General features: G+C 51.1%; 1 protein-coding gene across 1 annotated transcript in view; it reads right to left on the reverse strand.

The window, feature by feature from the left end:
• EPHX2 (epoxide hydrolase 2) overlaps nt 1–14,427 on the reverse strand; it is a 194,779-nt gene that overhangs the window by 127,182 nt on the left and 53,170 nt on the right. Inside the window, exons 5-6 of the mRNA XM_063915025.1 lie at nt 12,332–12,454; nt 7,660–7,734 (exon numbers count right to left, since the gene is read on the reverse strand). Coding sequence (XP_063771095.1) covers nt 7,660–7,734; nt 12,332–12,454 — 198 coding nt within the window. The remainder of the gene's footprint in view (nt 1–7,659; nt 7,735–12,331; nt 12,455–14,427) is intronic.

The following is a 14,427-nucleotide window of genomic DNA, read 5'->3' on the forward strand; positions in this document are numbered from 1 at the left end:
AAGCGTCTTTAGACGCTGCATTTGTGCCACCTTGCCCAAGCCCTACAGCGGACACAGTTTCTCAGTCAGAGTATGGCGTCCTGCGTGAGCAGCTCAGCGTCTTTGGATGCAGCTGCATTCTGCGACGAGCTTGCGTCGGCATACCCATCCGTTTCCTTCAAAGTACACCCACCAAATCCACAAACCTTGCGTCTGATTCTGAACTGCATCTCTGAGCATGCGCTGTGTGACTGGGACGCATGCGCAGACGTACATCAGCGACCAACTGCGTGAGGTCATAATACAGCATAGCGAGTGGGCATTACCAGACAGACACAGAGGCAAGCTTACAATCTACAGGATCGTCATGGTCTATTTTTAAGATGTCGTAGCCACAATAATAGCTGTGGCTACAACTTTATAGCTGTGTATTGTGTGTTCTTGGTATCATACGAATTATAGGGGGTCATTCCGAGTTGATCGCTAGCTGCTTTCGTTCGCTGTGCAGCGATGAGGAAAAAAAAAGGCACTTCTGCGCATGCGGCGCAATGCGCATGCGCGACGTACTATTACAACGAACGATGTAGTTTCACACAAGGTCTAGCGAAGCTTTTCAGTCGCACTGCTGGTCGCAGTGTGATTGACATGAAGAGGGCGTTTCTGGGTGTCAACTGACCATTTTCAGGGAGTATTCGAATAAACGCAGGCATGCCAGGAAAAACGCAGGCATGCTGGGCGAACGCAGGGCGTGTTTGTGACGTCAAAACAGGAACTGAACAGTCTGAAGTGATCGCAAGCGCCGAGTAGGTTTTGAGCCACTCTAAAACTGCACAAAAAAAAAAACTTTGTAGCCGCTCTGCGATCCTTTCGTTCGCACTTCTGCTAAGCTAAAATACACTCCCAGAGGGCGGCGGTTTAGCGTTTGCACGGCTGCTAAAAACTGCTAACGAGTGATCAACTCGGAATGACCACCACAGTCGGGGAATTTCTCGGGGATGTCACTGGATAATGCCGGGTTAGGCCACAAAATGTGTGGCGGAGACTGAAGTGTTAGAGGTGTCCAGGCAGCGTCATATCCTACACGCGGGGTGCGTAGCCAGTCATCAAACCCGTCACTAATCCTGGATCCTATAAAAAGTGTCATTAATTATACCACAACCACATTTAATCGTTAGTGTAAAAATAGCAAGAAGAGGGGTGAAAAAATAAGATTTTACTTACCGATAAATCTATTTCTCGTAGTCCGTAGTGGATGCTGGGGACTCCGTCAGGACCATGGGGAATAGCGGGCTCCGCAGGAGACAGGGCACATAACTAAAGCTTTAGGATCAGGTGGTGTGTACTGGCTCCTCCCCCTATGACCCTCCTCCAAGCCTCAGTTAGAATACTGTGCCCGGACGAGCGTACACAATAAGGAAGGATATTGAATCCCGGGTAAGACTCATACCAGCCACACCAATCACACCGTATAACTTGTGATCTAAACCCAGTTAACAGTATGACAAACGTAGGAGCCTCTGAACAGACGGCTCACAACAAATAACAACCCGATTTTTTTGTAACAATAACTATGTACAAGTATTGCAGACAATCCGCACTTGGGATGGGCGCCCAGCATCCACTACGGACTACGAGAAATAGAATTATCGGTAAGTAAAATCTTATTTTCTCTGACGTCCTAAGTGGATGCTGGGGACTCCGTCAGGACCATGGGGATTATACCAAAGCTCCCAAACGGGCGGGAGAGTGCGGATGACTCTGCAGCACCGAATGAGAGAACTCCAGGTCCTCTTTAGCCAGGGTATCAAATTCTCCCCCGACCACGTAGCTGCTCGGCAGAGTTGTAATGCCGAGACCCCTCGGGCAGCCGCCCAGGATGAGCCCACCTTCCTTGTGGAATGGGCCTTGACAGATTTAGGCTGTGGCAGGCCTGCCACAGAATGTGCAAGTTGAATTGTGCTACAAATCCAACGAGCAATCGTCTGCTTAGAAGCAGGAGCACCCAGCTTGTTGGGTGCATACAGTATAAACAGCGAGTCAGATTTTCTGACTCCAGCCGTCCTTGAAATGTATATTTTCAATGCCCTGACAACGTCCAGCAACGTGGAATCTTCCAAATCGCTAGTAGCCGCAGGCTCCACAATAGGCTGGTTCAGGTGAAACGCTGACACCACCTTAGGCAGAAACTGAGGACGCGTCCGCAGTTCTGCCCTGTCCGAATGGAAAATCAGATATGGGCTCTTATACGATAAAGCCGCCAATTCTGATACTCTCCTGGCTGAAGCCAGGGCCAGTAGCATGGTTACTTTCCATGTAAGATATTTCAAATCCACCGATTTGAGTGGCTCAAACCAATGGGATTTGAGAAAATCCAAAACTACATTCAGGTCCCACGGAGCCACTGGGGGCACAACCGGGGGCTGTATATGTAGTACTCCTTTTACAAAAGTCTGGACTTCAGGAACTGAAGCCAATTCTTTCTGGAAGAAAATCGACAGGGCCGAAATTTGAACCTTAATGGACCCCAATTTGAGGCCCATAGACAATCCTGTTTGCAGGAAATGTAGGAATCGACCCAGTTGAAATTCCTCCGTGGGGGCCTTCCTGGCCTCACACCACGCAACATATTTTCTCCAAATGCGGTGATAATGTTGTGCAGTCACCTCCTTCCTGGCTTTAACCAGTGTAGGAATGACCTCTTCTGGAATGCCTTTTTCCTTTAGAATTCGGCGTTCAACCGCCATGCCGTCAAAACGCAGCCGCGGTAAGTCTTGGAATAGACACGGTCCCTGCTGAATCAGGTCCCGTCTTAGAGGTAGAGGCCACGGATTTTCCGTGAGCATCTCCTGAAGTTCCGGGTACCAAGTTCTTCTTGGCCAATCCGGAGCCACGAGTATCGTTCTTACTCCCCTTTGCCGTATAATTCTCAGTACTTTGGGTATGAGAGGCAGAGGAGGAAACACATACACTGACTGGTACACCCACGGTGTTACCAGAGCGTCCACAGCTATTGCCTGAGGGTCTCTTGACCTGGCGCAATACCTGTCCAGTTTTTTGTTGAGGCGAGACGCCATCATATCCACCTTTGGTTTTTCCCAACGGTTCACAATCATGTGGAAGACTTCTGGATGAAGTCCCCACTCTCCCGGGTGTAGATCGTGTCTGCTGAGGAAGTCTGCTTCCCAGTTGTCTACTCCCGGAATGAACACTGCTGACAGTGCTATCACATGATCTTCCGCTCAGCGAAGAATCCTTGCAGCTTCTGCCATTGCTCTCCTGCTTCTTGTGCCGCCCTGTCTGTTTACGTGGGCGACTGCCGTGATGTTGTCCGACTGGATCAACACCGGCTGACCCTGAAGCAGGGGTTTTGCCAGGCTTAGAGCATTGTAAATTGCTCTTAGCTCCAGTATATTTATATGAAGAGACATCTCCAGGCTTGACCATACTCCCTGGAAGTTTCTTCCCTGTGTGACCGCTCCCCAGCCTCTCAGACTGGCATCCGTGGTCACCAGGACCCAGTCCTGTATGCCGAATCTGCGGCCCTCTAACAGATGAGCACTCTGCAACCACCACAGAAGAGACACCCTTGTCCGTGGCGATAAGGTTATCCGCTGATGCATCTGCAGATGCGATCCGGACCATTTGTCCAGCAGATCCCACTGAAAAGTTCGTGCGTGGAATCTGCCGAATGGAATTGCTTCGTAAGAAGCCACCATCTTTCCCAGGACTCTTGTGCATTGATGCACAGACACTTTTCCTGGTTTTAGGAGGTTCCTGACAAGTTCGGATAACTCCTTGGCTTTCTCCTCCGGAAGAAACACCTTTTTCTGAACCGTGTCCAGAATCATTCCCAGGAACAGCAGACGTGTTGTCGGGGTCAACTGAGATTTTGGAAAATTCAGAATCCACCCGTGTTGTTGCAGCACTACTTGGGTTAGTGCTACTCCGTCCTCCAGCTGTTCTCTGGACCTTGCCCTTATCAGGAGATCGTCCAAGTAAGGGATAATTAATACGCCTCTTCTTCGCAGAAGAATCATCATTTCGGCCATTACCTTGGTAAAGACCCGAGGTGCCGTGGACAATCCAAACGGCAGCGTCTGAAACTGATAATGACAGTTTTGCACCACGAACCTGAGGTACCCTTGATGTGAAGGGCAAATTGGGACATGCAGGTAAGCATCCTTTATGTCCAGGGACACCATAAAGTCCCCTTCTTCCAGATTCGCTATCACTGCTCTGAGTGATTCCATCTTGAACTTGAATTTTTGTATGTACAGGTTCAAAGATTTCAGATTTAGAATAGGTCTTACCGAGCCGTCCGGCTTCGGTACCACAAATAGCGTGGAGTAATACCCCTTTCCCTGTTGTAGGAGGGGTACCTTGACTATCACCTGCTGAGAAAACAGCTTGTGAATGGCTTCCAATACCGTCGCCCTGTCTGAGGGAGACGTTGGCAAAAGCAGACTTTAGGAACCGGCGAGGGGGAGACTTCTCGAATTCCAACCTGTAACCCTGAGATACTACCTGCAGGATCCAAGGGTCCACCTGTGAGCAAGCCCACTGTGCGCTGAAATTCCTGAGTCGACCCCCCACCGCTCCTGAGTCCGCTTGTACAGCCCCAGCGTCATGCTGAGGGCTTTTCAGAACCCTGGGAGGGCTTCTGTTCCTGGGCAGGGGCTGCTTGCTGCCCTCTCTTACCCCTTCCTCTGCCCCGGGGCAGATATGACTGTCCTTTTGCCCTCTTGTTCTTATAGGACCGAAAGGACTGCGGCTGAAAAGACGGTGTCTTTTTCTGTTGGGAGGGGGTCTGAGGTAAAAAGGTGGATTTTCCGGCAGTTGCCGTGGCCACCAGATCCGATAGACCTACGCCAAATAATTCCTCCCCTTTATACGGCAATACTTCCATATGTCGTTTGGAATCCGCATCACCTGACCACTGTCGCGTCCATAAACTTCTTCTGGAAGATATGGACATCGCACTTACTCTCGATGCCAGAGTGCAAATATCTCTCTGAGCATCTCGCATATAAAGAAAAGCATCCTTTAATTGCTCTATAGTCAATAAAATACTGTCCCTATCCAGGGTATCAATATTTTCAGTCAGGGAATTCCGACCAGACCACCCCAGCACTGCACATCCAGGCTGAGGCGATGGCTGGTCGCAGTATAACACCAGAATGTGTGTATATACTTTTTAGGGTAGTTTCCAGCCTCCTATCAGCTGGATCCTTGAGGGCGGCCGTATCAGGAGACGGTAACGCCACTTGTTTTGATAAGCGTGTGAGCGCCTTATCCACCTTAGGGGGTGTTTCCCAGCGCGCCCTAACCTCTGGCGGGAAAGGGTATAATGCCAATAACTTTTTTGAAATTAGCACTTTTCTATCTGGGTTAACCCACGCTTCATCACATACATCATTCAATTCCTCTGATTCAGGAAAAACTACAGGTAGTTTTTTCACCCCCCACATAATACCCCTTTTTGTGGTACTTGTAGTATCAGAGATATGCAAAGCCTCCTTCATTGCCGTGATCATATAACGTGTGGCCCTACTGGAAAATACGTTTGTTTCTTCACCGTCGACACTAGATTCAGTGTCCGTGTCTGGGTCTGTGTCGACCGACTGAGGTAAAGGGCGTTTTACAGCCCCTGACGGTGTCTGAGACGCCTGGGCAGGTACTAACTGGTTTGACGGCCGTCTCATGTCGTCAACTGATTTTTGTAATGTGCTGACATTATCACGTAATTCCATAAACAAAGCCATCCATTCCGGTGTCGACTCCCTGGGGGGTGACATCACCATTACCGGCAATTGCTCTGCCTCCACACCAACATCGTCCTCATACATGTCGACACACACGTACCGACACACAGCAGACACACAGGGAATGCTCATATCGAAGACAGGACCCCACTAGCCCTTTGGGGAGACAGAGGGAGAGTTTGCCAGCACACACCCAAGCGCTATAATATATATGGGAACAACCTTATATAAGTGTTGTATCCTTATAGCAGCTTAAATATATAAAATATCGCCAAAAAAGTGCCCCCCCTCTCTGTTTTACCCTGTTTCTGTAGTGCAGTGCAGGGGAGAGTCCTGGGAGCCTTCCTCACAGCGGAGCTGAGCAGGAAAATGGCGCTGTGTGCTGAGGAGAATAAGCCCCGCCCCCTATTCCGGCGGGCTTTTCTCCCGTAGTTTGTAATATCTGGCAGGGGTTAAATACATCCATATAGCCTCAAGGGCTATATGTGATGTATTTTTTAGCCATAAAAGGTATTTACATTGCTGCCCAGGGCGCCCCCAGCAGCGCCCTGCACCCTCCGTGACCGTTGGTGAGAAGTGTGTGACAAACAATGGCGCACAGCTGCAGTGCTGTGCGCTACCTTCAAGAAGACTGGAGAGCCTTCTGCCGCCGGTTTCTGGACCTTCAATCTTCAGCATCTGCAAGGGGGGTCGGCGGCGCGGCTCAGGGACGAACCCCAGGGTGAGACCTGTGTTCCGACTCCCTCTGGAGCTAATGGTGTCCAGTAGCCTAAGAAGCCAATCCATCCTGCACGCAGGTGAGTTGAACTTCTCTCCCCTAAGTCCCTCGATGCAGTGAGCCTGTTGCCAGCAGGACTCACTGAAAATAAAAAACCTAAAAACTTTTTCTAAGCAGCTCCTTAAGAGAGCCACCTAGATTGCACCCTGCTCGGACGGGCACAAAAACCTAACTGAGGCTTGGAGGAGGGTCATAGGGGGAGGAGCCAGTACACACCACCTGATCCTAAAGCTTTAGTTTTGTGCCCTGTCTCCTGCGGAGCCCGCTATTCCCCATGGTCCTGACGGAGTCCCCAGCATCCACTTAGGACGTCAGAGAAATCTGCGTTAACACTTTATAGGGAACGAGGAACAAGGACGGACAATTATATAACGCAAGTTACGGCCTTCCCTAGACCTTGTAGATTATCCCCCCTTACTGCTGTTATACAGTGACCAGTCTTCTGCGACTGACAATCTGTGATGTAATGTGACGACATCTTCTGATACAGATTACAGATGTGTGCTCCTCGTGCAGCAATGATGTCACCAGGACATAGTACAGAGATGATAGAGTCCTACACAGTTTATCAGTGACTAGGTTCTCACTTGTGCCCAGCATGTAATCTATTGCTGTTATGGCGGATCCTTACACCTTGCCCAGGTGACATAGCAGGTACTAGGACCTAGTGAACGGATATGCTACGGGAACCGTGGTGACTGAGGTTGCAGCAACATATTGCAGAAACGCAGTTCAGCGGCGGGACAAACCATTTTACAGAGGTGTGAGATTCAGGTCACACGATCTCCGCGTTCCATTACTGCACTTCTGCATGGTATTTATACATTCACATTTAGTTATTATCGCTTAGACGTAGAGTGTAAAGCCCATTCTTTGTGGTGTGGATGGGGAAGGACTAGAAACACGCTCATCCCTAGGCATGAATATAGGTTTAGCCCATAAAGAGTCCACTCCACTGTAGATAGACCTGGCAGCTGAAGGCTGTAGTGTAGAGTGAGGATGAGTCAGGCGTGTGTGTGCACAGCTGCACGGTCAGTACTGGAGGCAGCTCTATATATACACAGAGTGGCGTCGGCATAATTACAGCTGTATGGAGCGCATCCAGTGTAGCGGCTCAATGTCACCATGCAGGAACCGTACCTTCACCGTGACAAATCCATGCGGCACAGAGTCAGGGTCAGCTGCAATCGGCAACGCTTCCTCCTTCTCCACCAACTACAATAGTACATGAAAGAGAGCGAGATTACTTGTGCTGTACTTCTTACACAGAGGCAGGAACGTTTTACACTACACGGCATGCAGGACAAGTGACACAGTAATGCAGAGGACAGGGGTACATATCTCTGACTGTACGGCGCCGTTATATCTCCCCCCACATGTGGCGTGTGCAGCAGAAGTATCCGGGGGTTAGCGTCACGTGGAGAGGACATGACTATATCCACGCACTGACCGGAGAAGGATGATAGGGAGAACAGTACACCCCACCAGCTCTGCACAGAGTACATCTATCCTGACAGTCAGATAATAATGCAGCAGGAGGGACAGGCGGGGACAGTCAGATAATAACGCAGCAGGAGGGACAGGCGGGGACAGTCAGATAATAACGCAGCAGGAGGGACAGGCGGGGACAGTCAGATAACGCAGCAGGAGGGACAGGCGGGGACAGTCAGATAATAATGCAGCAGGAGGGACAGGCGGGGACAGTCAGATAATAATGCAGCAGGAGGGACAGGCGGGGACAGTCAGATAATAATGCAGCAGGAGGGACAGGCGGGGACAGTCAGATAATAATGCAGGAGGAGGGACAGGCGGGGACAGTCAGATAATAATGCAGCAGGAGGGACAAGCGGGGACAGTCAGATAATAATGCAGCAGGAGGGACAGGCGGGGACAGTCAGATAATAATGCAGCAGGAGGGACAGGCGGGGACAGTCAGATAATAATGCAGCAGGAGGGACAGGCGGGGACAGTCCGATAATAATGCAGCAGGAGGGACAAGCGGGGACAGTCCGATAATAATGCAGCAGGAGGGACAGGCGGGGACAGTCCGATAATAATGCAGCAGGAGGGACAGGCGGGGACAGTCCGATAATAATGCAGCAGGAGGGACAGGCGGGGACAGTCAGATAATAACGCAGCAGGAGGGACAGGCGGGGACAGTCAGATAATAACGCAGCAGGAGGGACAGGCGGGGACAGTCAGATAATAACGCAGCAGGAGGGACAGGCGGGGACAGTCAGATAATAACGCAGCAGGAGGGACAGGCGGGGACAGTCAGATAATAACGCAGCAGGAGGGACAGGCGGGGACAGTCAGATAATAATGCAGCAGGAGGGACAGGCGGGGACAGTCCGATAATAATGCAGCAGGAGGGACAGGCGGGGACAGTCCGATAATAATGCAGCAGGAGGGACAGGCAGGGACAGTCCGATAATAATGCAGCAGGAGGGACAGGCGGGGACAGTCCGATAATAATGCAGCAGGAGGGACAGGCGGGGACAGTCCGATAATAATGCAGCAGGAGGGACAGGCGGGGACAGTCCGATAATAATGCAGCAGGAGGGACAGGCAGGGACAGTCCGATAATAATGCAGCAGGAGGGACAGGCGGGGACAGTCCGATAATAATGCAGCAGGAGGGACAGGCGGGACAGTCCGATAATAATGCAGCAGGAGGGACAGGCGGGGACAGTCCGATAATAATGCAGCAGGAGGGACAGGCGGGGACAGTCCGATAATAATGCAGCAGGAGGGACAGGCGGGGACAGTCAGATAATAATGCAGCAGGAGGGACAAGCGGGGACAGTCCGATAATAATGCAGCAGGAGGGACAGTCAGATAATAACGCAGCAGGAGGGACAAGCGGGGACAGTCAGATAATAACGCAGCAGGAGGGACAAGCGGGGACAGTCAGATAACGCAGCAGGAGGGACAGGCGGGGACAGTCAGATAATAATGCAGCAGGAGGGACAGTCAGATAATAATGCAGCAGGAGGGACAGTCAGATAATAATGCAGCAGGAGGGACAGGCGGGGACAGTCAGATAATAATGCAGCAGGAGGGACAAGCGGGGACAGTCAGATAATAATGCAGCAGGAGGGACAGGCGGGGACAGTCAGATAATAATGCAGCAGGAGGGACAGGCGGGGACATTCAGATAATAATGCAGCAGGAGGGACAGGCGGGGACAGTCAGATAATAATGCAGCAGGAGGGACAGGCGGGGACAGTCCGATAATAATGCAGCAGGAGGGACAGGTGGGAACAGTCAGATAATAACGCAGCAGGAGGGACAGGCGGGGACAGTCAGATAATAATGCAGCAGGAGGGACAGGCGGGAACAGCCAGATAATAATGCAGCAGGAGGGACAGGCGGGGACAGTCAGATAATAATGCAGCAGGAGGGACAGGCGGGGGACAGTCAGATAACGCAGCAGGAGGGACAGGCGGGGACAGTCAGATAATAACGCAGCAGGAGGGACTAGCGGGGACAGTCAGATAATAACGCAGCAGGAGGGACAGGCGGGGACAGTCCGATAATAATGCAGCAGGAGGGACAGGCGGGGACAGTCCGATAATAATGCAGCAGGAGGGACAGGCGGGGACAGTCAGATAATAATGCAGCAGGAGGGACAGGCGGGGACAGTCAGATAATAATGCAGCAGGAGGGACAGGCGGGGACAGTCCGATAATAATGCAGCAGGAGGGACAGGCAGGGACAGTCCGATAATAATGCAGCAGGAGGGACAGGCGGGGACAGTCAGATAATAACGCAGCAGGAGGGACAGGCGGGGACAGTCCGATAATAATGCAGCAGGAGGGACAAGCGGGGACAGTCCGATAATAATGCAGCAGGAGGGACAGGCGGGGACAGTCCGATAATAATGCAGCAGGAGGGACAGGCTGGGACAGTCCGATAATAATGCAGCAGGAGGGACAGGCGGGGACAGTCCGATAAAAATGCAGCAGGAGGGACAGTCCGATAATAATGCAGCAGGAGGGACAGTCAGATAATAATGCAGCAGGAGGGACAGTCAGATAATAATGCAGCAGGAGGGACAGTCAGATAATAACGCAGCAGGAGGGACAGGCGGGGACAGTCAGATAATAACGCAGCAGGAGGGACAGGCGGGGACACCTTCTTATGTAACATTCTAGAGCTCTGTCAGCAGCCTGTAAGTGATTCTGATGGCAATGGGAAACAAATAGTCAGTGTGAGGCCGGCATGTCCTATCCCCGGCGTCACTCAGATCTCACTCCCAATAAACATCGCTGGTCACACCTAGCCCAGCCATGTCAGTCTCATGACCGCTCAGCCAAAGATGGTTGTGTAGGTGGATAGGGGTGTAGTTATGTGACCGGCGGTCAGGATATAATTATGCCGCCTGTATGCCATCTTTATTCCCAGTAAACAAAGCTAGTTTTTTCCTTAGTATTTTTTATAATTTAACCTTTTCATTCCCTTTATCTGCCGTGTTACCACTGTACCCTCTCTCTCTCGCCTCCCTACAGCCCATGTTCCCAAGCCGGTACCCTTTACTTCAAACGTCATGACTTGCACAGTGATAATACCATGTATGCGTTTATCCCCATTTTATGGATCCCAGCACGTTATTGCGTTCTATCGCTGTGCTGAATTCTGCCAGATGGGGGCGCTGTCCTCCTGGCTCACTGCTCATGAGCAAACGCCCCTTGTCCACTGAGCCAGCCACACTGGAATCAGACTTGCCATCTCTGTCGGTCTACGGTAAAGCTTCACTCTTTGCCAACCGGATTGCCTTTACAGTGTATGTATTATTATATATATATATATATATATATATATATATATATATATATATATATATATATATATATATATATATATATCCAAAAAGAGTACAGGCACTCACCACTTTTCCTTGAAAATAGAAGAATTTATTGCCACTCACAGGTGTGTCTCACATGGAGACAGTCAGCATAACAGCATATAGTGTCGACGTTTCGGCTCCCATCGAGCCTTCTTCAAGACAGACAGAAAAACAACAGGTGTATACCCAGCAGCCCAGCTGCTGGGTATACACCTGTTGTTTTTCTGTCTGTCTTGAAGAAGGCTCGATGGGAGCCGAAACGTCGACACTATATGCTGTTATGCTGACTGTCTCCATGTGAGACACACCTGTGAGTGGCAATAAATTCTTCTATTTTCAAGGAAAAGTGGTGAGTGCCTGTACTCTTTTTGGATATATTTTGGACTTCTCTGGAGCCCCTTATGGAGCACCGCCTATGTTGTGGCCTGTAGCAGTGAGTGTGGACTTATCTGGATATATATATATATATATATATATATATATATATATGTACATTCTCTGCATTCTTCTAGTGCTTATTACCCCTTTACCTTCTGAGTACCCGCGCTGGCTGCCTGTTATGCCTCTACATCTCTCTGCTACGCAGTATGTTCCTGCAGCAGCATTTAGGCAGAACACTGAATAGAACGCCCTCATTGGTCTCAGCGCTTGTATATAAAGGCCGACTGCCAGTCCACGCGCATCAGCGCTCCCTTACAAAGCGTACTGATGGGGCTCAGGTCAGATGGTACCGTCATGTGATCGCTATTCCCCATCTGTACATTACATTATCTGCTCTACTAGTGCCACGTCCAGCCGTGCCGCTGCTCTGTCACATGGGATGACTTGTTAGATCTGCATTTGCCCCAGTCACATTGTACTAATCTGCATGAAACCTCTGTGAATAAGTCATTCATTAGACATTTAAAACAAATACCATTAAGGCGCTCCCTTAGTGCTGTCGTTACTCGCGGGCTCAGATTACCTGGATGCCGGACAACTGTTCCAGCTCTTTTAATGCTTTTTCCGTGTCTCTGACCAGCACAGTAGAGATGCCCAAGTCACGGGCTGGTTTCAGGTTGGCACCAATATCATCCAGGAAAATAGTCTGCAATTCAGAATATTACTGTTCAGGCATAAAGATCCAGGCAGAGGTAAAAAACTGACTGGGGGGAGGGGGCGGATGCAACACAGTGTGGATTACACCTGCTGATGTGTTAGTAGATGCTATTTATAGTGATTGCAAGCTCTTCTGTACAACTCGCCACTTTAGACATGTCATTTATATGGAAGTGGATGATCACTTACAGATGCTAAATAAAGGGGATTTATAGCTGCAAGTGACCAAGTTACTTGCTAGCACCTTCCTGCAGCTTTTACTAATGACACTGGAGGGGCTTGCTGGCTTCCTTCTGTGATTTCAGGCATCTGTGGACAGAGAGGAATATTCTGTTTCTCCTGCAAAATGACACAGCTGCTAGAGGCAGGGCAGAGGGATGCAGTCAAGATGCCGGCTATTCGGATCCAGACAGTCAGAATGCCGACGCCAGAATCCCGACAGGGTCAGGAGACCGACGGCGAAATCCAGACAGCCGGCATCCTGACCGTAAGTATAGCAGGCAGGTTAGGTTTTGGCTGCTCCCAGTGGGGCTTAGGACTAGGTTGCTGGAGGGGGAGTTAGGGTTTGGGCAACACCGCGGGGAGGGGGAGGGGGGGTGCGGTGTTAGGTTTAGGCACTATGGGTGGGAGGGGGTTTAGGATTAGGCTGGTTAGGGTTGATCAGTTGTACCTCTCCCTGTCGGGATTTATTGGGACGTCGGCATCGGTCAACTGGGATATCATACTGAGGGCCTAATTCAGTAAGGATTGCAGTTTCTGCTAAAAAGCAGTTGCTTCGATCAAATAGTCGCCACCCAGAAATAGAGAAAAAACGCCCACTGTAAAAATTGTGAATGCATCACAATATGCAGCTGATCGCAAAACCACACGCAATTACCGAGGCATCGAAGATTTTTCCTTTCTGCGCCAGGCAAGGTCGTCCTTAATTTTTGCTAAACAAGAGGCTGGAAGTAGTCATCGCTGACGTCAGAGGCCCTCCTTAAAAACGCTTGGGCACGCCTGCATTTTTTCAGACACACCCAGAAAAGGACGGGTTTCCACCCAGAAACGCCGGCTTCCTGTCAGTCAAACCGCGGCTGCATTGCTTTCACGATCTGTACGCATTTTCTGCTGCTGTTTTTGCTAGCGCATGCGCAGTCGTTCGATAAACGCCCACATTTTGCGATCCAACCTGAATTAGGCCCCGAGGGCAGAGCGGAGCGGTGTGCAATCCCCAGGGCAGAGCAGAGCGGTGTGCAATCCCCAGGGCAGGGCAGAGCGGTGTGCAATCCCCAGGGCAGGGCAGAGCGGTGTGCAATCCCCAGGGCAGGGCGGAGCGGTGTGCAATCCCCAGAGTAGGGCGGAGAGGTGTGCAATCCCTAGAGTAGAGCGGAGAGGTGTGCAATCCCCAGGGCAGAGCAGAGCGGTGTGCAATCCCCAGGGCAGAGCAGAGCGGTGTGCAATCCCCAGGGCAGGGCGGAGCGGTGTGCAATCCCCAGAGTAGAGCGGAGAGGTGTGCAATCCCCAGAGTAGAGCGGAGAGGTGTGCAATCCCCAGGGCAGAGCAGAGCGGTGTGCAATCCCCAGGGCAGAGCAGAGCGGTGTGCAATCCCCAGGGCAGAGCGGTGTGCAATCCCCAGGGCAGAGCAGTGTGCAATCCCCAGGGCAGAGCAGTGTGCAATCCCCAGGGCAGAGCAGAGCGGTGTGCAATCCCCAGGGCAGAGCGGTGTGCAATCCCCAGGGCAGAGCAGAGCGGTGTGCTGTCCCCAGGGTAGAGCGGAGCGGTGTGCAATCCCCAGGGCAGAGCAGAGCGTTGTGCAATCCCCAGGGCAGAGCAGAGCGTTGTGCAATCCCCAGGGCAGAGCAGAGCGTTGTGCAATCCCCAGGGCAGAGCAGCAAAGCGGTGTGCAATCCCCAGGGCAGGGCAGAGCAGAGTGGTGTGCTGTCCCCAGAGTAGAGCGGAGAGGTGTGCAATCCCCAGGGC

Source organism: Pseudophryne corroboree, chromosome 4 (genome assembly GCF_028390025.1).
Source record: "Pseudophryne corroboree isolate aPseCor3 chromosome 4, aPseCor3.hap2, whole genome shotgun sequence".
In the NCBI taxonomy this organism is placed as follows: Eukaryota; Metazoa; Chordata; class Amphibia; order Anura; family Myobatrachidae; genus Pseudophryne; species Pseudophryne corroboree.